This window comes from Phyllosticta citriasiana (genome assembly GCF_038021145.1).
Source record: "Phyllosticta citriasiana strain CBS 120426 chromosome Unknown IWZ02scaffold_11, whole genome shotgun sequence".
NCBI classification, from domain to species: domain Eukaryota; kingdom Fungi; phylum Ascomycota; class Dothideomycetes; order Botryosphaeriales; family Phyllostictaceae; genus Phyllosticta; species Phyllosticta citriasiana.
In genome coordinates this window covers 1,046,959-1,072,629 of record NW_027117288.1, presented here as the reverse complement: position 1 = coordinate 1,072,629, position 25,671 = coordinate 1,046,959, and the positions used below count along the sequence as shown (strand labels likewise).

General features: G+C 55.4%; 8 protein-coding genes across 8 annotated transcripts; 5 read left to right on the top strand and 3 right to left on the bottom strand.

Annotated features, from left to right (window-relative positions):
• Window positions 1–1,582: 1,582 nt before the first annotated feature.
• On the top strand, window positions 1,583–3,817 carry IWZ02DRAFT_458698 (uncharacterized protein). Its single transcript, XM_066768027.1, has one exon. The coding sequence runs from the start codon at window positions 1,838–1,840 to the stop codon at window positions 3,350–3,352; it is 1,515 nt and encodes a 504-aa protein (XP_066620513.1). The 5' UTR covers window positions 1,583–1,837; the 3' UTR covers window positions 3,353–3,817.
• Window positions 3,818–5,604: 1,787 nt separating this feature from the next.
• IWZ02DRAFT_471161 (major facilitator superfamily domain-containing protein) lies at window positions 5,605–7,821 on the top strand (the record flags this gene model as incomplete). The annotated part of the gene is made up of 9 exons (XM_066768847.1): window positions 5,605–5,691; window positions 5,917–6,169; window positions 6,292–6,490; window positions 6,513–6,665; window positions 6,746–6,889; window positions 6,966–7,051; window positions 7,164–7,328; window positions 7,487–7,688; window positions 7,725–7,821. The coding sequence occupies 9 exons, from the start codon at window positions 5,605–5,607 to the stop codon at window positions 7,819–7,821; spliced, it is 1,386 nt and encodes a 461-aa protein (XP_066620512.1).
• A 711-nt stretch (window positions 7,822–8,532) lies between these two features.
• IWZ02DRAFT_435461 (uncharacterized protein) lies at window positions 8,533–10,567 on the bottom strand (the record flags this gene model as incomplete). Its single annotated transcript, XM_066766443.1, has 2 exons — window positions 8,533–9,999; window positions 10,028–10,567. 2 exons carry the CDS (start codon window positions 10,565–10,567, stop codon window positions 8,533–8,535), a joined length of 2,007 nt encoding a protein of 668 aa, XP_066620511.1.
• A 1,106-nt stretch (window positions 10,568–11,673) lies between these two features.
• Window positions 11,674–12,515, top strand: IWZ02DRAFT_492882 (uncharacterized protein; the record flags this gene model as incomplete). The annotated part of the gene is made up of 3 exons (XM_066769888.1): window positions 11,674–11,954; window positions 12,015–12,026; window positions 12,086–12,515. 3 exons carry the CDS (start codon window positions 11,674–11,676, stop codon window positions 12,513–12,515), a joined length of 723 nt encoding a protein of 240 aa, XP_066620510.1.
• Window positions 12,516–14,868: 2,353 nt separating this feature from the next.
• On the bottom strand, window positions 14,869–17,538 carry IWZ02DRAFT_476706 (uncharacterized protein). Its single transcript, XM_066769031.1, has 3 exons — window positions 16,861–17,538; window positions 16,496–16,811; window positions 14,869–16,449 (listed from the first exon to the last, which is right to left on the bottom strand). Exons 1-3 carry the CDS (start codon window positions 17,197–17,199, stop codon window positions 15,221–15,223), a joined length of 1,884 nt encoding a protein of 627 aa, XP_066620509.1. The 5' UTR covers window positions 17,200–17,538; the 3' UTR covers window positions 14,869–15,220.
• A 442-nt stretch (window positions 17,539–17,980) lies between these two features.
• Window positions 17,981–19,085, top strand: IWZ02DRAFT_458687 (60S ribosomal protein eL30). Its single transcript, XM_066768026.1, has 4 exons — window positions 17,981–18,090; window positions 18,140–18,158; window positions 18,460–18,625; window positions 18,757–19,085. Exons 1-4 carry the CDS (start codon window positions 18,047–18,049, stop codon window positions 18,852–18,854), a joined length of 327 nt encoding a protein of 108 aa, XP_066620508.1. The 5' UTR covers window positions 17,981–18,046; the 3' UTR covers window positions 18,855–19,085.
• Window positions 19,086–19,304: 219 nt separating this feature from the next.
• Window positions 19,305–20,175, top strand: IWZ02DRAFT_435457 (60S ribosomal uL16 domain-containing protein; the record flags this gene model as incomplete). The annotated part of the gene is made up of 3 exons (XM_066766442.1): window positions 19,305–19,457; window positions 19,507–19,891; window positions 19,940–20,175. The coding sequence occupies 3 exons, from the start codon at window positions 19,305–19,307 to the stop codon at window positions 20,173–20,175; spliced, it is 774 nt and encodes a 257-aa protein (XP_066620507.1).
• Window positions 20,176–23,843: 3,668 nt separating this feature from the next.
• Window positions 23,844–25,483, bottom strand: IWZ02DRAFT_53013 (alternative oxidase-domain-containing protein). Its single transcript, XM_066770856.1, has 2 exons — window positions 24,964–25,483; window positions 23,844–24,904 (listed from the first exon to the last, which is right to left on the bottom strand). The coding sequence occupies exons 1-2, from the start codon at window positions 25,251–25,253 to the stop codon at window positions 24,115–24,117; spliced, it is 1,080 nt and encodes a 359-aa protein (XP_066620506.1). The 5' UTR covers window positions 25,254–25,483; the 3' UTR covers window positions 23,844–24,114.
• Window positions 25,484–25,671: the final 188 nt, after the last annotated feature.

Sequence of the window (25,671 nt, the reverse complement as noted above, 5' to 3'; positions counted from 1 at the left end):
GGTACATGTAGCTATGTAGCTGGGCTGGGGAGGGATGACGCAATGGGAGGCGGCGTCATGAGCGGCGTTTGTAGGTAAGTGCCTAGGTAGGTAGGTTGTTAGGTAGGGAAGGGGTAGGGAAGGGGTAGGGAAGGGGGGGAGGTATACGTATAATGTAGGAACGCAAGCAGCCAGCCAGCCCAATGACACGACTGTGCAACTGGGCGACGGACGATGAGGATAGGACGGGACGGGACAGGACAGGACAGGACAGGACACAAAGGTCAGTCATCATGGGGAGTGAGTGGCAGCAGACGACGGGACGGGAGAGCGCGGCGTTGGACCCGTGGCCGACGACGACGACGACGACGACGACGACGACGGCGGCGACTAGTGCGAGTGGTTGACCACGCTCCATTCCACGCTGCTTCATCTCAAATCAAGCTGTCTCCCCGTTTCATTTTCGTCGACCACAGGCCCGATAGCGGGAGCGCAGCGGCGGCGGCGGCGGCGGCGGCGGCGGCACGGATGCAAGGGGGGGCCACCACCACCACCACCACCACCTACAGTAGTCTATCTCTAGGAGCGAGGGAGTGAGTAATCGGTCGTCCCTTGATTGCCAACGGTCGGTCAGGCGGTGTTGAGGAAAGGTCATTGCTGTCATTGCGACATGTTTCGATGGTGTTTTGCGGTTTCGGGGGTGCAGACGCCATCGGGCCGCCGTAAGAGCCTTATCGTCGTCACGTCATGATTGTCGCGCTGGATATGATTATGGATATGGAGATGGATATGGACATGGATATGGATAGCTGCCATCCCGGGCAGCCAGGTGTTCAACTTGCTCTCTCTATGCTTCCTTTGCTTCTCTCCATCTCAACTCTAAGTTTCTCCCCCTCGACGACCGCTCCTTTGCCAGTTGCTGAATCCTCCGCTGCTTCGCACGCTTCCCGCCTCTAGCGCCCGGCACTCTGTTGTCTACCTTCATGCGTGACACACGGTCACCAGATACAACCACCACACCACCACTCGACACTCACCACTCGTGCCCTTGGCCTCACCCTCACCGTCCCTGATTTTCCACTCGTTCATCATCACCCCATCTCCATCTTTTTCTCGCCTCAGCCCGCCCCATCTCCCTGCACCCCCAGCCTTACTCATCTGCCGTTGCTGTTGCTCATATCCCGACCCGCCGGCGACCTGGCGCTTTATTGCCCGCAATTACCACCGACGACGCCTTTTACCTCGACTCCTCCCCTTCTCTTGACCTCTTCCTCGACACCTCCTCAAAACATCAGGTCCGCCTCACTGCGTCATGGCCTTTCAGCAGCCACGGCGCCCGCCTGTCGCGCGCCCTCTGTCTTACACCTCGCCCCCGCCGCCGCAAGACCACGCCGAGTCCTCGCAGCAGCAGCACCACCAGCAGCAGCACCGACTGCAGACGCAGACGTCACCGCAGTGCAAGCGCTCGCTCGACGAGTCCGAAGAATGGGTCCTCTTCAGCCCGTCGGCCGCGGGCTCCACCACCGGCCGCACCCACACCACCTCGACCGAGCGGACGCCACGCACCGCGGGCCTGTCCCGCCTGAGCGACTTTGGCTCGCTCGGCACGGCTGCGAGGTCGGAGCAGCTCGACGACGAGGAGCTCGACGACCAGGTCGCCGACGACGTGACGTGCCAGGGCACCGACCCGTCAGATGACGCCGACGGCGCCGAGCTGGACAGCTTGGATGACGGCCTGCACGCGTTTCACGACAACCACCACCAGCAGCAGCAGCTCGGCGATAGTAGTCAGACTGTTTTCCCCACGCATGACGGCTTTGGCACGTTTCCGGGGAGCAGCGCCGCGGTGCAGGAGCAGATGATGCAGTTTGAACGGTACAACGTCTCCAGAAAGGCCAAGCAGCCCCGCCGGAGATCAAGCGTACAGCGCAGGTTGGACTTTCTGGAAGAAGCCGAGGGCCTCAAGCTGGACGAGAGGCGGCAGCGCATAGAAAGATGGCGGCTGGAACAGAGTCGCGCCTTGTTGGAAGAAATCGAGCGCGAGACGCGACGGCGCAGACGCATGAGTCGAGCCAGCTTGGCCCAGTCTGCGGCTGCTGCAAGCAAGGCGGGAGAGAGCAGCGGAGCTTCTACAGCAAACACGCGACAGGACCCGGCTGAGGATGCGTCGTTCTGGCGGCGCTTCACGAAAAAGGTCATCCGCGACCTCATGGGGATTGACGAGAATCTTCTCTCCGTCATCTTTGGCGAATCATTACCGACCGAGGCCATGTCGGGCTCATCCTTGTCTGCCGAAAAGGACGTGACGGCGTCGAGCGAGGTTCGCGATGCTCCAGACATGGCGCTGACCAGGCACGAGACGTGGGAGCACCGCCTGCTCGACCGCATAGCTCGCGAGCTTGGCATCCTGGTCCACCAGCTGTCTGAACATCCAGGCGCATTCAGCACCTATCTGCGCACGCAAGAGCCGCTGGCATACGCTGGCATGTCTACCCAGGCGGGTCCTCAAACTGCTGCGCGCCGGCCCAGCAACGTCTCCGCTGCCGCCGAATCTTCTGCCACGTCTACTCAGACCCAGTCCACTCCAAACATTCAGTTCCAACCAACTCTCCCTCCGCAAACGACGACGTACAGCGAAGCTTCGCTCTGGGGCATCGAAGAGGAACCTGAGCCGCCTTTCGCCTACACCTCGACCTCTGCCGCCGCGGCCAACGCTGCCCAGCGCGACCGCGACTACTGGGAGCGCGACCTGGACGTCAAGATGGTCTTCAACTTCCTCAAAGACCGCTTCTCCTCGCGGCCGCCGTCGCCCGTCAATGACGGCGGCAGCAGCGACAATGATGACCGCGCCGGCCCCGTGCACCCTTTAGGCGGGCGCAACGTCGACGGTCCTAGCACCGCCAGCGGGCGTCGTCCGTCTGCGTCGTCGCCCATCTACAGACGCGACTCGTTTTTTCGCGACCACCAGATCCAGCATCGCGCCGCGCTGATACGGCACCACCATCCGCTCGTCTCGCGCAACTTGCATCACCAACACCACTACCACCACCACCACCACGCCTCTTCTCTCCTCTCGGCCACCACCACCAACAACAATAATCAATCGACGACCACAATCTCCGTCCCCATCCCCTCTTCCGACGCCGCGTCGGCGGCGGTACCGGCGCCCATGTCCCGCAAGAACCTGCGCCGCTTCGACAATGCCATCGGCGGCGGGGCGGGCGGCAGGCGCAGCAGCTGCGCCAGCCAGAGCACCCGTCGCAGCCGCAAGAGCGGCAGTAGCCGCAATTATTGGGATTTGGGTGGGAGCGTGGGGAGTGCTGGGCCGGCGGGCGGCGGCGTCGTCGCTGGCGTTACTATGGGTGAGGTTTAGGCATTTGTTTAGATGGAAGATGGAAGACGTGGGTGGGAATGGATGGAGTTTTTGGGTTGGTTCGGTTTCGGTGGGTTGGGTGGGATGGATGCGAGACGAGACGAGAGGGTGAGATGGATATGGATATGGATGGGTATATATGGGATGTAGTTGTATGGTTGCATGGTTGGATGGCTGGATGGATGATGTTATGCATCACGCACGGCGGCGCATGGATCGGATCGAATCGGGACGTGCAGCAAGCAAGCAAGCACCTGGTAGCGTTTGGTAGCTCGGCTGTTTTTATTTTTCTTCCTTCTCTTCTTCTTCTTCTTCATCATCATCTTTCCCTCTTCTTATCTCTCTTCTTGTCCTTCTTCACTTTTCTTCCCCCTTTTCCTTTCTCTCTTCTCTTCTCTCTCCTCTCCTCTCCTCTCCTCAATCCAACTTGTCTATACCTCTTATCTCTATCTTACCCACCCTGGCACCGCGGTTTTTTTTTTTTTTTTTTTTTTTTTTTTCCGGCTGATCGAAGTTGGCGTATGTCGAAGCGTTATGGCGAGGCGTTGTCGAATCCGTTGAATCCGTTTTTAATTTTTTTGTTTTTGCCGTTTGATGGTTGATGCGTTTGCAAGCGAGGTCGACCGCTGGCTAGCTGCCTGGGAGTGCTGTGGTTGCCCTGCTTTATACCTACATTCTTATCCATCTACTACCTCTTTTTCTTCTTGTGTTGCTACTGGTGTTGGTATGGTGTGGTGGCGCGTATTTATTACCTCATTATCTTCGTTCATTTATTCGTTTTTGTTTATTTTCTTGTTATTGTTGTTGTTGTTGTTGTTAGTGTTCGTATCTTTCTTTTTCATATTAATCTTAACTGTTCGTTTGCCCCTTTTGCTCCTCACCTACCTCCATAGTTTTACTTTTTCGTTTCTCCTTTTACCGCCCTCTTGATGCTGGATTCTAGATGGACTACCGACTGATTCGGTTGTCGGTGCAGCATGATGGCCATCCTTTTCGGGGGAAGCTGTCTTCTAGGCTAGCTGTTTATTTGTTTTTGGAGAGGAAGCGTGCGCGCGCGCTGTTGACGACAGCGTCATGACACATTCAAGGTAGAGTAGAGCAATTCAACCATGTCCCTCCCCCAACCCCCCAAATCACCTGCCGAGCGCGTCTTCCTTTGCAGCCCAGCCCATCATATAAGTAGCCAGCCGACGTCCTGCCCTTCCTCCTCTGCGCAAAGATATCCAACGCCTCGGACAACGCCGAGTCAATACAGACGATCCGAACGTCAAGGTGACAAAGAGAACCAACGAGCCAACTACCTAGCCACCTACTGCGACAACGCAGCGCAGTCCCGGATTTTTTCCGAGAGAAAAAATAAAATCAAGCAAGCAAGACACGCACGTGCCCGTCTACACATGTGGCCGCCCCCCCCGCCTTGCCTGGGTACTTCTCGGCTGACTGTGTGTCGTAGAGCGAATGACGCAAGAACTTGGTGCTTCGAGGAAGAGGAAGAGGAAGAGGAAGAGATGAAAAATTTACAGTTCAATGTGCTGCAAGTAGATGGTGGTGGTGGTTTGCGACACTGTTCTGGACTCATCATCTTGGGATCTGATTGGAATCCAATTGATTGCCTTGCTTTTCTTGAGCAAAGCAAGAAGACGCGCAGATAAATCAGGGGAAACTTGCCTGCTCCAACTCTTTCAACTTTCTCCGCAGTCCGTCGCTGTTTCGCGCCTCTCTATCCCGGACTCTCATTTCAGATGGGACGAACACACCCACCACCCACCCACCTTTGGCTTCATCATGCAACACCATGCATGCCCAGCCGGATATTCGCGTCTCCCGGTCCAGGTAGCATGCGCGGCCGCCGATAAGAAGAGGCGGTTTGGAAAGAGATGCACGGTCGCTGCCCCAAACCGCCTCGGTGATGCTACAGCGTTGAGCAAGTCCGACAGACGGGCTGCGGATCGATCGTCCGTGGACCACCTCAACACCTCGCTCGCCCTCTCGGCGCGTCGTACGTCCTGGCTCACAGTGTCCACATTTGATGGCGCAGTGATGGAACCAGAGCCCTCCTTTTTTTAAAAGCAGAGGGGCGGCGCGTCGTTGTTCGGGAGAGGGAACCCAGGAACCCTGCCGTCCGTCTTTCTGTCGATCCTTGATTTGTCTCTTTCTTTTCTGCTTTCGTGTGCCCTGGCCTTGCCTTGCCCCGGACAAGGGACTGAGGTCTTCAAGTACGGACGAATCTCGCAGGGTGCCTTTGTTCAAACATGACGTCTCACGACGTGCAAGAGCAAGTGGAATCGACCGAAGATGCTCGACAACAGCAGCAGCAGCAGCAGCAGACGGGCGCGCGCGTCGACAACGACAAGGCGCAATGGAGCGAAAAGACGACGACAATCACGTCCGCCTCTCCCATCGACTCGGCCGAGTCGCTGACGCAAAAGGACGAAAGCATCCGGCACCAGTCGTCGACGTCTTCTTCCTCGTCCCCCTCGGACAACAACAACAACGACGACGACGACGACGACAACGACGACGAGATCCTCGAATCCGACTACACGCCCGAAGGGTAACGCAAGCTGCTCAAGAAGATTGACCGCTTCCTGCTGCCGCTCATGTGGTTCTGCTACGGCATCCAGCAGACGGACAAGACGGCCGTGAGCACGCAGGCGCTGTTCGGCCTGCGCGAGGACACGCACCTCGTCGGCCAGCAGTGCTCGTGGCTCACGACCATCTTCTACCTCGCCTACGTGTGCGGCGAGTTCCCGTCCAACATTTTGCCGCATCGCTGGGCCCTCGGTCGCACGCTGAGCATTTACATGCTGTGCTGGGGTGCGTACATCGTCGTCGTCGTCGTCGTCGTCGTCGTCGTCGTCGTCGTCGTTGCTGTCCACCAACTAACTCCTTTCCTGCGACAACAACCTAATCAATGCTGACTTGACTGGTCGCGTTAGGCATCTGCGTCATCTGCATCGCCGCGGCGCAAAACTGGACGCACCTGATGGTGCTCCGCGGCCTGCAGGGCTTCTTCGAGTGCACCATTTCGCCGGGCTTCGTGCTCGTCATCAGCAGCTGGTACCGCACCGAGGAGCACGCGTCGCGGCAGCTCTTCTGGCAGAGCGCCAACGCCGGCTTCGGCATCATCTTCAGCCTGTGCATGTACGGCATCGGGCAGCACGCCGAGCGAGCGCTACGGCGGCCTCGCCGCCTGGCGCGCCATCTCGCTGTTCCTGGGCGCCGCCACGTTGCTGTCGAGCGTGACGAGCTTTGCGCTGTTGGCCAGTCCCAAGGAGGTTCGGTGGATGAATAAGGATGAGAAGCGCATGGCGTCAGTGGTTTTCCTTACGTGTTACCCCCTTTCTCAAGAGAGTCAGGGAGTTGGGTTAAGCTGACCGTGACGTGACAGAGCCGCCCGGTTTGTCAAGAACAACTGAAGGTTGGGCGCGATGTGACGGGCGTCAAGTGGTCGTGGCCGCAAGTCGCCGAAGCATTCAAAGACCCGCAGCTGTACTTTTGCTGCGTCAACGCGTTCCTGTCGTCGGTTCCAAACGGGTAAGAAAGGAAAGCCTACGGGGCACCCTTGGCTTCTCTGTTGCGCATCTTGCTAACACATGCGGTTGCTGGCCAGTGGTCTGTCGACGTTTGGCAGCTTGATGAACCAGTCGTTCGGCTTCACTAAGCTGCAAGTTCTCTTGATGGACATAGCGCGCTCGGGTGAGAGCTCCTCCATTTCCATCTCCTGGTCCCCCCCCCCCCCCCCTGTGCCAACTTTTTTTTTTTTTTTTTTTCTGTTCCGCGCTCTTCAATGCTGACTCCGTCTCTCCAGTCGTCTCGGTCCTGGTCTTCCTCGCCGTCAGCATCTACACGCGCCGAGTGGCCAACCGGCGCATGTACATCATGGCGCTGGGGACGCTGCCGCCATTTGCCGGCATGCTCGCCATGGCGCTGCTCTCCAACACGTCCGAATACAAGTGGATCAAGTGGGGGGCATGTACCTAATGACGATGCCATTCGTGCTCGCACTCTTCCTGGGCTGGACACTGAGTAAGCCCATCACCATCCCCTTTTCCCCCCCCCCCCCCCCCCCCCCTTCCCACATCCACTATTAAGTGATGGGTGACCACCACGAACTAACATCCGACCTACCAGTCTCCTCCAACGTCGCCGGCCGCACAAAAAAGACCATCATCTCCAGCGCTACCTTCATCGGCTACTGCACGGGCAACATGTGCGGGTCGCAAATCTTCAGGGAGGCCGACGGCCCGCGCTACATTCCCGGCACCATCGGCTGCAGCGCCTTCTTCGGCCTCGAGTTCTTCCTCATCTGCGCCTGGCGCGCCTGGTACGTGTGGTAGAACCGCCGCCGCGACCGCGTCGCCGCCGCCAGTGGTAGGACTGCTGATGATATGGAGAGGGAGGGCAGGGAGTTGGGCGAGAGGGATGTTACGGATTTGCGGAATCCGCATTTTAGGTATGCTATGTAGGTTGCTTGCTGCGTGGGGTGTTGGTGTCAGTGTCTGGGTAGGTGGGTGGTTGTTTGATTGGCGTTGGGGGGCTGGGGTTGCTGAGAGAAGGAGGGCCAATGGAAGGCTTGGATGTTTTGGGTTGCGTCGTCTTTGTGTGATGCGATGATGATTATGATGATGATGATGATGATGATGATGATAGATCAGAGTATGTACTAGTATTCCCTCCCTGGAAGCATGTTAGCTGTCAGTCTGGACAGAACGGGTGTCAATGCCGCTGGAGCGTGAACTCCACAGCAACGCTCTCTCCCCCACGTGAAAACCCCGCCACTCCTCCGTCAACCTGTTGTTCTGTCATCCGCCTGCTTCATTCTTTTTCTTCCCCCTCGACAGCCAAACAGGGTTGAGCCAGGCTTATCTGAACAGAGTGCCCCCGCCGGATTTAGGGAGCCATGGCGTGTGGAAAAGAACATCACTCTCGCAGCGCCGGTCAAGCACATGTAGCCAGTCGTATTGCTCAGTTCCTCTACCGAGCGAGCCCCAACCAAGTGACGTATGTATGGAGTGGAGTCGAGTGTGTCCAGGCACAACTTTTTCAGGGTATAAATCGCCCTCCTTTGATCAACCAGCTATCCACAATGCAGGAGGACAAAAATGCCGGCCTCCCTCCCGCCCACCAATAACCAGGATGCCACTCTCTTATGATTTTTGCAGTCGTCCTTTGGCTCGTCATACTCCTTTCCGAGTTGCTTTTTCACGCTCCTTCTTCTGCGTCACAGACGTCTTTTTGGTCTTTGATTTGCCCTTCCCTTTCGGCCGCCGGGCAGTTCTTCGTCTCCTTTGATTTCTCCCTCTGCTTTTGCTTTCGTGCTCATCCTCGTCGAGGATACTTTCGAGGGACGCTCGGTCGTGCTTGACGGCATCGCTGGGTCTAGGACGTGCGCGATGGATAGACCATGGACCAGATTTGTCACCCTGGCCGTCATCGTTCCCGCTGCTGAGTTCGGCCGTGGCCACCCGGTCACCTTCCCGCCACCCTTCCTCCTTGTTTGCCCTGTTCCTCCTATCGATTAGGTGCGCTTTCTTGGCTTTCCTGTTTCTCCATCCGCGTACAGTCTCGCCTTCTCTTTGGGCCGCGGGGTCGGTCTGGGCCGGCACGTAGCCCGCCTCCATGCGGGACCGCAGAAAGGCGGCATAGTTCTGAAGGGCTTTGGGGTCCTGATTGCGAACCATGTTGCGACTCCATATATCCTCGATGAACGCGCTCTCCGGGTGCGGCATCTGATCTGTGAATGGAATCTCTTTGGTTTTTGTCTTTTTAGGTAACCACAATGTAGGCTTTTTGGTATCCGGCTTGCCCGCGCTGTTCATCTTGACGCCTTTGCATCTTGTCATTTCCTGCAAGAAGTCGAGTATCTTGCTCCAGCCGCCCTCTTCGCGTAGGATACGGCCCTTGCGGTCGAGTTGTTCTTGGCGCTGCTTCTCAGCCTTGAGGCTTTTAGCTCCCATAATCGGCAGCGTCTTCCTTTGACGTGCCTCGTTATTGGCGTCTTTTTCCAACTTTTTGAGAATCTCAAGCCGTCTTCGCCGCTCACAAGACATGAAGGCCTCCATCTCCCGCATCTCGAAGTCGCCTCGCCAGATCCAGATGGAGATTCCGCTGGTCAGCCTCGTCAATGCTATCTTTTCCAGCTGGAATGTGTTGGCGAGCACATTGCCAACAGTTTGCGTCCAAATGTAGGGTACGACGCTCGATTGGTCGGCAAAGCGATCCGGCAACGGCCCGGTGACGTCAAAGTGCCGCATATGGTTGCGGGCTTTGAAGGGAAGCCGGTCTACGTGTGGGTTTGAGAATTGGTAATTTATCGGCGGCCCGTCATCATGCTCGGGCGCCTCGGGCGCTTTTTGCCGAGTGCGTGCTTCCGATGCCCTCTGCAGTCCCGGCTTCTCAAGCGCAAGCTTCGCCACGCGCCGCTTGAACACGTCTTGCACGACTGCCTCAAGCGGCGGCACGTCATTCTCTTCGCTCTTCCCTTCGATTTGAGCTCCATCGTGCTTCGGCCGTGTATCTCTCCAGAGCCTTCTCCAAATTTCGTTTTCAGTCTCGGGTTTTGTGACGCGGATCGCGAGGCGCCAAAGGCACGTGGCACCGAGGAAATGGGCCGTGTAAGTCAATTTTGGGGTGTTTTGCCTTTCCTAAGCGTGGAAGTCAGTCGTCACGTACGTGAATTGGAAGCACTACGTGAATATCCACCTCTGCCTTGCCTCCCCACAACGCCAGGGCGATCGGTTGAATCACGTCCTCAAATGGTCCAAACGGAGATATTTGAGGTCTTGCCAAACTCTGGTGTTCTGGTGTTCCTCTGGCTGCCCTCAAGATTTTCTTCCTGGCTTTTTTTCGGTTAATTTCCTCCGCTACCCTGACTTTTGCCGCGGCGAGGATTTCCTCGTAAGGCGGGAAGTTGAATGTTTCAAATTCTTTCTTCGCTTTGTGCCTTCTCGGGTTTGTCTTCTGGTTGTCATCTTTTGGCTTGACCTCCGATCCGTTTTCCTCTTGCAGCGCTGCAGGCTGCGAAAAAGACCGAAAGGATTCCAAAGTCCTAGCCGGTAGCTGAGTCGGGACGGCATGGGCCTGCCATTGTAGTCTCGTCGTCGGGTGCGAGGAAAATGTCGTCGATGTGGCGCGAGTCGCGTTTGCACCGCGGCGGGCTGCTATTGCTAGCCCCCATCGGGCCGGGAGGCGCGCGAGTGAGCGGGAGAGCATCCCACTCAGAGATGTCACGGGACGCGCTGGTTTGGGAGAAGGACTAGCGAGTCGACTGTTGTGTAAAATTTAGCTTGAGGTCGAGTCTGAAGTTCTGAAGCATGTCCAAGCGGACGCGCTAAGCAAGGGCTCTAAGCGGTGAGTGCCCGTTCTGCCGCCCAATGTAAAAGTCCCGTTGGATTCAGATTGAGAATCAGACTTTTGGGTGGCTCCCTCCCGTCGCACTTGCACATTGTCGATCACACAGTCTCGGACTAAATTCTAATGCCATGACATGTCATGCCAATCCTTGCTGTCATGACGACAGCGACATTGACTGAACTTCATGTCAACTTGCCGCTGCCAGCCACCCAATTGATGAGCCAGACCTTTGAGGAGTCTAACCAAACGGACGGATTGGAACCTCCCACAACTTTTACTTACCTCTTCCTTATCATACTCGCTCTTTTTCAAGCTGCTACCATGGAGAGCGACGACTATCAAGACTCAAGCCAAGCGGCGAAAGAGAAGGCTACGTGCAAGCTAACTCTGCTATTCTCCCGCCGGTTTTCAGCGGCAGTAATTTTCGAGTAAAAGAACAAAAGAAGGATGGGAGATTTTGTTTACACACTGGGAGATTTTGTTTAGCCTTCACCTCCTACATCATCCTAGCTAATTAGGTATATAGGATCTTATTACTACATCTATTACTAAGGCTTATCATTTTATATACAGATAGAAATGACATTAGATACCGGGGTAAAAAGTGTAAGAAGTTGACCTCTAAGCAGGCTGCCTAACTAAAAGTTCAAGCTTTTCATCCAAACTAATTGACGCTGAAAACCGGTGGGAGAGTAATTATCTTGCTTACTTTATTGTTTACTTCATTTAAGGTCTAAGAATCTTCCTGTTATTTATATTTTTCTCTTCATCTAATTAATCAGAGTATTATGGGAGAGATCATCTTTACCGATACGGGGGAAGTTAATCACGGATGGGTAATGAGTAGTTAACGGCTACCAGCACATATGTGTTTCGCCGAATCCCTTTCTACCTTGCACGACTATTTCTCATAATAAGACTCTCCTCCCACTAAAGGGCTCTTGAATGTTGAGCAGCCAGTCACCATGATGCCTTACTTTTCGATACTTCTCGCTCTCCTGGTGCTTGTGCACGGGCACCCTGTCCTCGAAACCAATCCGTTCCTACAAAAAGATAATGTTTCTCCAGCCCCAAAACTAAGCCCCCGAACGGACGTGGTGGCGGCCGACACCATTCTCATCAAACGAGACATTATTCCATTGTCATGCGATAATGGGCTTAGGTTTTGTGAATCCTGGTGCGCCGGACCGGGTGGCAACACGCTTTTCTGGACATGCGCCAATGGAATTGGCAAGTCAAGGCTACGGTAAGTTTCGTCGAAGAGAAACGAGAGGAGGGTAAACAAAAAGATCTAACAAGAGCATAGACAAGTTACCAAGTATGTCCACTGGAGGAGATGGAGGAGCAAACAGACACATCGTCTTAACAGAATTACAGAAGTGTGCCCTGCGCGGACCTCATCTGCATCCCGCGCTTCTTGGGCGACCAGAATGACGAACCCTTCTACGGTTGCGGCGGTAAGGCGGCGTGCGTCAGCATCGCACGGCTCGTCTCTATCTTCGCTAAGTCGGGCGCGACGACGTGCCAGGGCCTCAACGCGCCCGACTACGGCAAACAAGTGAAGGTGGTGTCCCGCATGTACGACACGGCGAGCCTGGAAAAAAACGTCAAGTCGCCAAAGGCCCCCGACCAAATCATCCTGTCCGATGGCAATAACCAAGAATTGCAGAGAGTCGGTGATGCAGACGAGAAAGACGGTATCTTCATTAGTAAGCCGTTTCATTATATTGGCGGTGTCAAGGAGTGTGTGAGGCTGGCTCCGTACGAGTTTGACACGACGATCTTTTCTGCCATTTCCAGTATATGAGGGCATCTCGAATGGCCTCTGTCGGTTTCATGAAGATACTTATACGACCTGATAGGGTCTAGTCTATCTTGACTGTACATGCTTGGTTTTTAGCTGCTTCTTCAGTCTTTCAAGGTCTGAGACTGTTCTGCATTAGCAATCAGTCACATACGTTCTTTTTAGTCTATCGCTACTCAGAGGTCCATATCATCGCTCAAGCTTGTCTCGGCAATGCATTCGCCCATCGTCAACACTTAGTAGTATTTGCATTCCACTCAAGTCGATCAAACTAGCTGACCCTACTAAACTAACTGCGATAACCTCGTCACTCATCGCCTTCACCTCGTTTCCACTATTTTGACGATTCTTCTCGAATATTTGCGGTCATGATGCCTCATCTATCATCTAGCCTTTAGAGGCCCCCGCCGCCTTTCTCAACGCCGTCTCTAGGCACTAGCGAGCGTGTAGACTAGACCAGTCCAGTCCAGTCAGGCCCGACTATATAATACACACGTCTATTCAGTCATGACCGCCGTCTCCCGTGCGTCACGTACAAGCCGTCGCCGCCCTTTTAAAACCGCCGTTTCCCGTCCGTCACGTAAACCCCATCGCCTCTATTTCGTGTCGCCGAAACCCTATTCTAATACCATGATGCATGCTTACGCCTAAACTTAGACGGCGGCGGCGTAGCTACGACGGACTAAATACGGATACGGCGTTAGGGGGCAGGGGGAGTAATAAGGATACTAAGAAAAATGATTATAAGCTTAGCATAGTAGTGGTAGCAGCAGCAGCCCTAGGGGAAGCATAGTAATGGAGGTTACATAAGGCTAGCAGGTAGGTAGGGAGGTGGAGAGATAGCTATCTATCCATACATGCGCCTCGCCTTAATTCGGGCGGTATCAGCGTCGCTAGTGAGTAAGTAGGGCAGGTATATCGTAGTTATCTAAACGTATCGCGCGTCCTCTTCCTTCCCTTAACATAATAAGAAGTATGTGCTTTAGCATTTCGAACACGCATCTTTTATGACTGCCTTTACTACCTGCCTACCGTAGGTGCCTTTACTTCCCCTTTCCCCCTTTTTCGCTACTACTATATCGTCTTCTACACTGGCTAATAACAAAACTAGACATCCATCTTTAGTTTCGGCTCTAATCTAACCACCCCGCGCACCCACCTAGATCTCCCTAAGTAGAAATAAATTAAACAATATCTATCAGTTCATTATAGCTTCATTTCGTTCTATTCCACTCCCGTCTATCCCTTGTATAGGTACCCTGCTTCCTCCCTCTAGTTAGCTAGCCATTCAGCATAATCGCCCACCTACTTCCTTATAAAAAATAGATAGATCGAGTGCAGCTGGCATAGAAGAGGGAGAAGGGGAGGAGAAGAAGGAGAAGGAGAAGGATAGAAAGAGGGGGAGATGCGTTATGTAATACGTACATACATACATACCATATACATAGATAGCTAAGGTAAGTCAGTAAGTAAGGCAGGAAGAGAAAGAGGATGATTACTTAACCAACTAACTACCTACCACCTACCTAACTAATCTACCGCCCCATCTATCCCTTCCCTTCCTACTTAATAGCCATCGTACTATCTAAACAGTGAAAGAAGACCATCTCGCGAAACCTAATCCACCTGCGGCCGCCGCTATCGCTACCGCTACCACAAGGGGATACTAGGGACACACGCATAGAGACATAAATTAATGAAACCAATTTCTGTCTTTCTTTCTGTCTTTCTTTCCTTTTTTACGATTACTGCTAAGATGATGCGCTCTTCCATGCTAACTTGCTCAGTTCTGACAATTTCCTCCACTCCTTTCTGCCCACGTGCGTGCGTGTCTAAATTGGTCGATGAGACCAGACCGCAACTGACTAAATGACTAACCAACGCTCTTCATCACGAAACGGAAATGATGGAAATGGGGAGATGGGGTGGATGATGGTCCACGACCGATAGACGTGGATGACGGATGACGGATACATAGATGGATGAAGGGTGGATGATGCTGCGAGGGGAAGGGGGAAAGGGCATGGATGGTGCATATGTGTCGTAAAGTGTAAGCGCGCCAAATCCACCAACATAAAGAGATAAAAAGGGAGGAAAGAAAGGGGGAGGGGGGAGGGAAAGGGGGATGGATGAAAAGCGAATATTGAGCCAACCAACCAACCAACCAACCAACCAACCAACCAAATGACAGCCAGCCAACCAACGACAACAACGCAAAACTAATTCCCAACTTCACGGCCCATCCAATGATGCAGAGACGCATTGCCAACCGCCCAACCAACCAACCAACCGACTGACTGGCTGGCCATCCATCCATCCATCCATACAGAATACAAGAAGCAAGGAAAACAGCAGAAAAAAAAAAAAAAAAAAAAGGAAAAATGAGGCTTCATCATTATTCAAAACGTGCTCCTGTTCTTGTCTCGTTCCAGCTTCGTGGCGGGTGGTGTGGTGTGGTGTCTGTCATTACAGTTCCGATTCGCATGCTTGCTTGCTTGCGTGTTTGTTTCCGCCACACGTTTCCCCAAGGTCTGTCAAAGACCTAGGCAAGGGACGTGACGGTGGTGCTCTGCGCGTAGACTGGAGTATCGAATATTCAAAAAGCGCTGATAGACGAAAGAAAGAGACAGAGAAAAAAGAGAGAAAAATGGGCGATGAAAAATCATCCATCCTTGACCTTGATCAAGGAGGCAGCAACGAGTGGTGGCTCATTTGCCTCCCCACCAGCCAAAGATGCTTGCGCGGTTGGCAGCCTTGCGCTCCTTCTCCGCCTCTTCGGTCTCCTTGACCAGTCTCAACGGGCGGGGCTTGTTGCCAGTCATGACGCTGCCGCCGGGCCTGTCGGCGCTACTCGCGACGCTGCGGGGCGGCGACGGCGCGCCGTCCACGGCCACGGCGCTGTCAGTGTTGCTGAGAGAATCATGGCCGGAGCCCTCCTCGTCGATGCTGGCCCGCGGAACACTGCTGGCGCCGCTGGCAATGCGCGACCCGGAGTTGCGGTCGCCCGGTTGGTTGGGAAAGTTGAAGAGCGAGTTGCGCGGGCTGACAATGTTGGGCGACATGGGCCCGTTGCCGCGGTACATGTTGTTAACGACCGACGACGCATTGTTGCTCCACTCCGAGTTGGCGCGACGGTGACCAAAGTTCCCTGATGAATGGCGGATAGGAATGCTGGGGGCTGTCGTGGGGTTGGACGTGAGACTCGGCTCCTCGCGTGGGGGAGGGGGCGGCATGACCGACACGGGACGGGGACGCTGCGTAGGAGCATTCCCGCCTCCACCCACCACCGACTTGGCCCGTTGGAGAAAAGATGGCCCTTGAGACTCCCTCTTGGGCGGCGGCGGCGGCGGCAGCTCCTTTTGCGTGTTTGCGGTGGCTGGCTTGGGAGGGACAGCGTCGGCCTGATCGTGGCTCAGGACGGCTTCAAAGCCCTGGTGTTGGAGCAGGCGCTCGATGATCTTGTTGATGTACAAAGTAAGCGCCTTGTTCTGGTCCTTGAGCGCATGGATCTCAGTCTCGAGGCGGCGCTCGTGGGACTCGGACTCGACGGCGTCGCCCAATTCGTCCGCCAAGCTTGTATTGGGCCTCTCTGAAGAGGCAGGCCGAGACATTTGCGTGCTGCGCAAAAAGTCGCCATTGAGCGTCTTTTCGCTCAACAACAACTGGAAGCTCTCATTGTCCTCCATCAGGCGGGCGTTGGCCATGCGAGTCTCGAGCAAAATCTTTTCGAGCTCCTGGACCCGGCCGCCGCCCGCATTCTCCATTTCGATGGATTTGATTTGCGCCTCTGCAAGCTCCAAGCGCAACTGCTCAATGACTTTGTCCTTTTGCAAAATCAACTTGGAGTTGTTTTGGGAATCGCTGCGCTGCAGCGAGCTTGGGGGAGCGAAGTGGCCGTTTTCGATGTTTTGACCCGAGCTAGTTCGCTCGGGCAGCACTGCGACGGTCAGCTGGAGTATCGCAAAGCCGCGAGGATGACTTACAAGGTCTCGAGTTTCTGCGCTCGACGCGCTCGTCGCCGGCGCCGGCGCCGCGCTCGCGCTCTGCGATCTGGTCCTTTAACCGTTGAATTACTTCTTGCAATTCATCCTCCCGGGCTTGCGCCTGCTCCTTTTCCTTCATGGCGGCAGCCCTTTCGGCCTCGTATATGCCCTCCAGCTCGCGGCGCTGTCGCACGGTTTCGCGCTTTTCATTCTCGAGGCCCTCGACTCGTTCTTCTTCTTCGTGGACACGCTCCTCGAGCTTGGCTTGATCTTGGATGGCCTCGTCGAGCCTGGCTTTGAGTACCTCGATTTGTTTCTGGGCCGGGTGAGCAGGTAAAGCGTGATGCGCGCAGAGATATACAAACCTTGTATTCTTCCGAAGAGGCTTCGGCTTTTTGCAGCTGCTCCTTGAGATCGTTGATGAGGGCGGCAGCTTCTGCCTTTGCGTACTCTTCGGCCGTGTCGACGGGCGGAGGAGAGTCCTTGGTCAGCGACGAGGCGCCGGGTCTCTTTACGGCAGCGCGCGCAGACATTGGGGTTCCGGTGGAGCCGGCCCTAGCGGGAGCTCTGCGAGTCGAGGCGGTTGAAGGCGAGGACGGGGTGGAAGATCTCGCGGGACTGCGACTGGAAACCCCTGACGTAGAGCCGACAGAAGAACGAGAAGCAGCACCCGGCGGAGGGGGTTTCTTGATTGAAGCAGACATGGCTGACGTGAGGAGTGTGTCAGTTGTCGATGTTGTGGCGCCAAGGCAGGTTACCCTAAAGATAGTGCGCGGGTGCTAGGGTGCTCGGTGGCTAGGCGCAGGCTGTTGTGTAAGTATGTATGTATGTACGTATGTATGTATGAACGATGGCTGTTGTTGTTGGTGGCAATGTTTTGATGGAGGTTGGAAAGCCGAGCGGTGTACAAGAGGCCGGGGAGAGGGACTTGGTTTAGGGAGAAGAGAGGCCGGGCGTTTCATGCAAACAGCAAGTTGCTGGTCTGGGAGCTGCCATGGAGTACTAGTTGGGAGAGCAGAAGCCAGAGAGGCCGCAGACAAGGCCGCAGAGGGGCCCTGCATTCGATTCGCCCTTGGCATGGGATTCGGCGAGCGGTAGGGCTGGAACGGGGACTGGAGCTGGGCCAGCATGGCTTCTGACACAGCCATAGTTTTCCTCCACAAGTCCTGACAGCCTCGAGGCCGCATGCATCATCTCGCACAGCAACCAACCAACTACTGCACAGCCAACCGATTTGCCTCAGGCGCAATGTAATCCCCAGCGGTGGTGGCCGTGCAGAACAACCAAGATGGAGCCCAAACCGCCTCAGTAAGACAGGACAGCACACGTGCCGTGCCAGCCATCTTCGGCCCGTGCGCTAGCCGAAGCCCCTGGCCGTCCACCGCATCTTGTCTGCCTGCTGCTGATTGGCTCGCCTACAATTCTCCATTCAGCTAGCGTCCACCGTCGCTTTCTCACTCTGAGGAAAAGCTGCCAGACGCCTTCTCCTTCGACACCAGCGACTTCAACCTCAACGCCGACCTCTAGTCTTTGCTCATCAACACCGTCAAAATGGCCCCCAAGAAGAACAAGACCGCCGACTCCATCAACTCTCGGTAAGCTATTCGCCTCCCTGGCGATTGAAATCGAGCTGACATTTTGAAGCCTTGCTCTTGTTATGAAGGTAATTCTCTCCGCCCGCGCTCCCGCCGACTTTTACGGTACCGCAGCACATGTTTCACTCGACAAGCTGGCGCATGCATGACATGCGGGACACTTGATTTCTGGCACTTGGCACAAAACTGCGCTCCAGAGGCTGTCGCATGTCGCTGGATAGACGAGCGGAACATGTGGTGCGGGACCATGATCGTCACCTCTTCGGAACCTCAACGTTGCTGCGGCCAATCGTGAACGGACAGCGCAAGCTGAGACGTTCCGATTTTGAACTTGGAACGAACGATACGAACATTGCTAACTCCCAACAGAGCGGCAAGGTCACTCTTGGCTACAAGAGCACCCTCAAGACTCTGAGGTCTGGCAAGGCCAAGCTGGTCATCATCGCCGCCAACACTCCCCCTCTCAGGAAGTCTGAGCTCGAGTACTACGCCATGCTGGCCAAGACCCACGTCCACCACTTCGGCGGCTCCAACAGTACGTGCACCCCTCTTGCAACTCAAGGCCCGCGGTCAGCCATTGCACACTGGCCAACCCTGGCCTCCCTGAGAAAAAGTCCCCGACCGGACTTTGGAGGGAAAACACTGGCTAACTTGTCCGCCCCACAGTCGAGCTTGGCACCGCTTGCGGTAAGCTCTTCCGCTGCTCCACCATGGCTATCCTCGACGCCGGTGACAGCGACATCCTCTCCACCAGCACTGCTTAAATGCAGTCGACTAGAGGCGGCGGAAAACATCAAAATGGGGTCAATTGAGCACGGAGTTGATGATATCCACATGTACCCAAGATCAAAAATGAAGTTCAATGGTCCTGACCAAATGTCTCTCGATGCCTTTTCGCCTGACGTGCCTGCATAACAATGACTTTTGCTGCAAGCCAAGGCTGAGCAGCCAGCTCGTATCTTAGAATAGCTCAACAATGGACTGCCTGCGTCATCCTGCTAATGAATGAGTGAATCGCTAAGTCCGTGCTGGTGGCAGTGATTACATGGTTGGAGTGGCGGGCATGATTACCAATCCTGTTTCCAAATATGGACTAGCGCCGAGGGTGGCTCGCTACACTGGCTATTACCAATCCTGTCCTAAAACCTCTTGCTCCCCGACGACGACGACAATAGCCCCTCCACCAAACCAGCACAACCGCCAACACCGTCAAAATGGCCCGTCGCCCTGCCCGTTGCTACCGCTACTGCAAGAACAAGGTCAGTTTGGCCCTCTCTGCGCCCGAAGACGACGAAATAGCGGCGTCAGCGCCCTCGAGCGATGAACCGTGGCAAACGTCACGGGCGTCGCCGAAAGCTCGCAACACGGTCGTCAAACGTCTTTTTGAGAGCGAGAGACTGATTTTCGAGCGTGTAGCCCTACCCCAAGTCCCGCTTCAACCGCGGTGTGCCCGACCCCAAGATCCGCATCTTCGACCTTGGCCGTAAGCGCGCCAACGTTGACGAGTTCCCCCTCTGCGTTCACCTCGTCTCCAACGAGTATGAGCAGCTGAGCTCTGAGGCTCTTGAAGCCGCCCGCATTTGCGCCAACAAGTACATGGTCAAGACCGGCGGAAAGGAGTCCTTCCACCTGCGTGTCCGCGCCCACCCCTACCACGTCATCCGTATCAACAAGATGTTGTCGTGTGCTGGTGCCGATAGACTGCAGACCGGTATGCGTGGTGCCTTTGGCAAGCCCAACGGCACCGTTGCCCGTGTCAACATTGGCCAGATTCTTCTGTCCATCCGCACCAAGGACAACAGTATGTTTTTGCGACCCTCAACGAAGAAGCCATTCTAACTCTTTCCAGACCGCGCCACCGCCATCGAGGCTCTTCGTCGTTCCCAGTACAAGTTCCCTGGTCGCCAAAAGATCATCGTCTCCAAGAACTGGGGCTTCACTCCCCTCCGCCGCGACGAGTACGTCGCCAAGCGCCAGGCCGGCGAGGTCAAGGTCGACGGTGCCTACGTCCAGTTCCTGAGCAACCACGGCCCTCTCGAGAGGAACATCCGCCGCTTCCCCTCTGCTTTCTCCACCGAGGCTTAGATTCGTCAGCTGAGGCTGTTGTTGGGGGAAGATCATCAAAATGGTTGAAATGACAAATGGGAATACCTATCATGGGCTCTTCTAGGCGTTGCGACTTTGTGGCTTTTGTGCTGGCTCATCTCAAACGAAGCGGGGGGCCAACCTGCTAGTGCAGCAGTAGGACCGCTGCAATAGAGCGAGAATCCGAGGCATGAGACTTTCCCGGGCTCTGAATGACGCCGTCCGTTGCAATGTGATTTTCTAGGTTCTGGAAACTGCCGATATGCACGCCACTCACCCTGCGGTCCTTGAGCTGTCTATGTTTCCACAATGCTGACCCTGTTGTACGACAGCTACCCACGACATCCCACCCATCGCATCTGTTTCACGCTGTGAAAGGACAAGTGAACAGAAAAGTTTGTTTGATATTCTGCATCTGCAAGTTAGCAAAAAAAAATGCCTCAATCACAACCACACCCTTTTCTCCGTATTGGCAGCCGTTTGGTTCCTCCCTCGGTGCCCCGGTGCACCACGCTGCGAATTCGGGACAACACTTTTCCCATTCTCCAGTATGCAAACCACACAACACGCTCCACCGCGTTTTCTGAACCGCCCACCTAGCACCACCGCATCAGGCAGTCAGTATACCGCGCGCGACGCTCCTGTCTCCGCTCTCTCTCAACGCACCTTGCCTTGGCCTACATAGCCCGCACAGTACCACTGTACCTTAATGGGCTAAGTGCGCGCGCAAAAGACGAAGAGAACCAAACAAACCCAAAAAAAAAAAAAAAAAAAAAAAAAAGTACCACGCTTTCCATCCGCCCGCCAAGCTCACGCACCCACGCCAACGGCACGGCTGCGGCGGCTGGCCATCGGCCATCGGCCATCGGGAGATGGACACGCAATCCAACTCGGCCTTTGGGAAACGAAGGAAAACTCAATTCCGGGTCGATTGCTGAGTGCACTGCACAGTCGCGTCGCCGCCTGTTTTGCGTTTTTTTGGTAGGCAGGATGGGGTGGGGCATGTTACCGTGGACCGGGTCTTGCTGCTGCTGCTGCTGCTGCTGCTGTTGGGCTGGGGTGGGGAGAAGGGTGGTAAGACTGGTTGGTTGGTTGGTGGGTGGTAGGTGGTCGGTCAGGTAGGTAGATGGAGAGGTAAGTAAGGCTGCTGCGATACTCCCTGCAACTCTTCAGAATCGCGTTCATCGAGCGAGCGTCGTTTTCTAGTCCTGTCTGTCGTTCATGCGAGTCGAGTCGATTCGATTATCGTCCTTTTTCTTTTTCCGTTTTCCACAAAACCCCATTCGTGCTGGCCGTCGACACGTCCCTGATAAGAATGATCCTCTTCCACTTCTTGGTCCAGAGCCAGGTACAATGGTACTGTACCTGCCAGCTAAGGTAGACAGGCAGCTAGCTGCCGTGTTCGCGTTCAATTTTTGATTGTCCTCCGCTCCCGCTGCTTTGTCGTTCGTTTGTCGTTGCTCGAGGTCGTTCTTCCCCGCCTGCTGTGAACTGGTGCCAATGCTACTGCTACTGCTGCTGCTGCTGCTGCTGCCGCCGACGCCGATGTCGATGTCGATGCCAATCGTGTAGGGGACCTACCTACCTTACCTATCTACCTACCGTGGCCGGCGGGTTTCTCTCTCCTTGTCTTCCTCTTTTCCCTTTCCTCTTTCTTGCCCTGTTCTATCCGGTGGCTGTCGTCGATATCCACGCACGGCAGTTCGTCCCTTCAGTCAGTTGGTCGGTCAGTTGGTCGTGCCTTTACGATTTGCGATTCTTGATGCTGGCATTGGTGCAGCGGCAGCAGCGGCGGCAGCGGCTTCTTCCTTTTTTCTCCCACCGCCGGCTCCTCCGCTCAAGTCAGGTCTTCTGCTCTGCTCCTGTCGTTTGCTGCAGCTGTCGGCGCTCGCGAGGCACCTACCTGCCTTACCCACCTACTACCATCCAGCCAACAGGGACGGAAATCTGAGGTGTCTCTCTGCATCAGATCGAATTCGACTGGAGGTTCTTGCGTTGCCAGCGTTTTTCGCGCATCTCTCTCCCTTTCTCCCTCACTTCTTCGTCGCCTTTTGCACCGTCTGTCCTGGCAATCGAGTCGAGTCAATACTGACTCTACTTTCCGCCTCACTCGGCTCAAGACGCTGCTTGCTCTCCTCTCCTCTCATCACCTCTCCTCTCTCTTTCACGCACGCACACATTGCCGTCGCAGCGACATCCTGGAATACCCTACCACCTCTCGGCTCTCAACACACCATCAGCCAAATACAACCCAGCAACCAGTCAGCAAACAAGACGAGCCAGCAGCCAGCAACCAGCATGAGCAAATCCGCCTGCATAAAAGCCATCATCATCGTCGTCGGCGCCCTCCTCTGCCTGCACTGCATCGACGACAAGCCGCCGCGTCCCGGCACGCCGGGCAGTTGGGACAGCGGCAGCCGATCGTCTCGCGGTCACGGCGGGCGCGGCGCGTATCATCGGGGATATCGAGGGAGCGGGAGTGGGAGTGGTCGTGGAAGGGGAGAAGGGACTGGGGTAGGGGCAGGGGGACACGGTGGTGGTGCAGCAGGCCGTGTCGTGCATCATCATGGTCACGTTGATCATGGCCATACGCCGTATGCGCCGAGGGTTTTTTCGAAGAATATTGCATGAGGGGTGTGAGAGGGCTAACGAGTTAGGGTTGACCGATCAACCGAATGGACTGCTGCGAAGGGAGGGACGCGGCGGCCCGGTGTCCTGGCCGTCTTGTCGACATCTCGTCTGGTCAGAGCTCTCAGGTCAGGTCGACGAATACGCCTGTCTTCTCCGGCCTCGCGCGTACTTGAAGCAAGACGAAGGGTCTCCGACATAGCAGGCAAAGATACCAGTCATACCAGGCATACCTGAGCACCAGCATCCCATTCCACCGCGTCCCATCACTTCAACTTTCGGCCGTCGATTGCACTGCTCCACCACATACGTCGGATCCGCGCCATCCATGCATCCGTCAGTCTATCAGTCAGTCAATCAATCAACCACGCAGGAGGACACCAGCAAGCGGCAAGCAGCGAGCAAGCAACCAATCATCTTCCCTCCCCTTCCTCACCAACCATATAACCACACAAACATACCGAACCACACCAAACCAACGAATCGGCTGGCCTCGCTCAAGTTGTCACAATACTCGATTCGACCACCGATTTCCTCGCAACCTCCTCTTGTTCGAATTCAAAACCACAGCCAAAGCTGGCCGGCACCGCGCGTGCGGACTTTTTCATTTATTTGGTTTGGTCTGGTCTTGTCTATCGGCAAAGCGAGAGAGCATGTGGGCACCATGTGGGCAAGCCTTTTGCGACTGGAGGGAAGGTGCGCGGGGGGTGGGGCAGTGAAGAAGTGCATGATTAGCTTGATTGCGTGTCTATTTTGGTGGATCAGATGAGGATGAGGATGAGTGTGAGACTATGGTGGAGGAGATGGGAGTGGCAGTGATGAAGAAGATGTGACGGGAGGGTGAAATGCGACCGTGTTATTAGAATGGTACCATATATCAAGCAGCATGCACAGCACAGTACTCTTCGCGGATGACAAGGTGTGGGGTGAGGATAAAGAGGAAACACTCTTGAGTGCCTGACATTTATAGAACGTCTGCGTTCTTGTTCTCGTCTTGTGCTTGCTTGCTTGCTTTTATAAAGGATGTATTCTGAACAGCAACGCCGACGCCGTTGCCGACGTAGGTACCAGTACATTTAGTTGAATACGGACGCAAGAAAATGAGAGAAAATATAAATTCTTTTGTCCCATGCAGGTCTGTCTGTCTGTCTGTCTAGAAGAAGAGAGGAGAGGGGGTATCCAGATGTTAATGCAAACAAAAGCCCACGGCCCACCGAGAATGCGCCTCTACAAAAGAAAGAGAAAGGAAAAGGGGAAAAGGAAAATGGAATGGAAAGGAAAGGACAGGAGAGAAAGCCGACTGACTGACCCTTAGACCACCTCCTCGCGCTCCCATCCCTTGGCGCGCAGGTGCTCGATGCCCTTCGACGGATGCGGCCTAGCGTGGTCCTTGTACTCAGCGACGTAAGGATTGGGGTCGTTCTTCTGATCCAGATTGCCCAGGGTGTGATTGACCTCGCGATGCTTGGCCTCGTCGGCGCGAATGTACAGCAGCAAATCGCGCATGCTTCGCTGGCCCTCGGGCATCTTCCAGTAATCGACGGCAATGCTCGGCGCGCGCATGCGCTCCCACGCGGGCAGGCGCCCGGCATCCAGGTCCTCCAGCTCGCGCGTGTACGTCAGCACGGCCTCCTCCTCGAGGTACCCGACGAAGCGGTGGCACGTCCGCGGCGAGACGAGGTAGCTCAGGAACATGGCGTTGAAGAAGACGCCCTGCGCGCCGAGCACGAGAAGACGCATGAGGGGGCCCGGCTCGGCCATTTTGAGAAACGTGAGCAGGTGCATGCGCTCGTTGTACGATTCTTCGAGCAGCGTTTCGATCCACCCGTTGTCGCGCTTCATGCGCCGCATGCTGTGCAGGTGCCGCAGCACCGCGGCGACCATGCCCGGCACCCCGGCGACGGACTCCAGGAAGACGTTGCGGATTAGGTATTTGCGCTCCGACATTTGGAAGGCTTCGCCGGTTCTGTTGTGTTTGTAGCCCGACGCCGTGTCGAGGCCCCAGCGTAGCACGCGCACCATGCCGAGGGCGACCCAGTCTGACCACGTTTCGGCTTCGCGGTGAGAGATGGCGACGGATTGCATCTGCTCGGGCGTGTAGCTGTGGGCGGAGTTTGTTAGCTGCGGGTCGGTCGTTGATTGGTTGAGGGGTGAACTCACATTGGATGGTCCCATGCGGCGGGCGTCTTGCGGACCTTGGAAGTTTCCTTTTCGGGAAAGAATTCCTTGATAACCATGGAATTGGTCGTCGAAAAGGGCTGTCTGCGCGTCGTCATCGTCGACCATGGCTGCTGCTGGTGGTTGTAGCGGTGGTTGAGAGCGATGGAAGAAGCCGGCCTGAGGCTCACAACCGTCGTCGTCACGCCGGACAGGCCATGGAGGGCTTTGAAGGCGTGGGTGGCGGTCGTTGTCGAGGACAGCTCAGTCGTGACTGCTCTGGCGGTGTACATTGAAGAGAGGTGTGATGTGAATGATGTTTGTAGCAGTAGTAGCGTGGTGCTGTATTGGTGATCTAGAGGAGTACCCTAGTGGCAAGGCGAGGAAGGGAAATTTTATATACGAGGAAATGGAGGTGTACGGGAAGGATTGACAGGGCACGAAGACAATTCGGACAGGGGAGCGAGAGTGCTCAGCTGGCAGACATGGCTGGGCATAAACACGCGGCAGATTACAGGTAATCATTCATCTGCAGACAGTCGGCGACCTCAGATGAGGCTCAGTCGGCGCCTTTGTCGCCCAAACGGGCCTAGCGTCACCGGGCTGCCGAGTGCCCGTCGGCGTCCCGACAAATCCCGCTGCCACCAACGAAAACGGGCCGGCATCCAAACCTGCTCACTCCTGGCCTCGTGCCCATGGCATTGCCTCTTT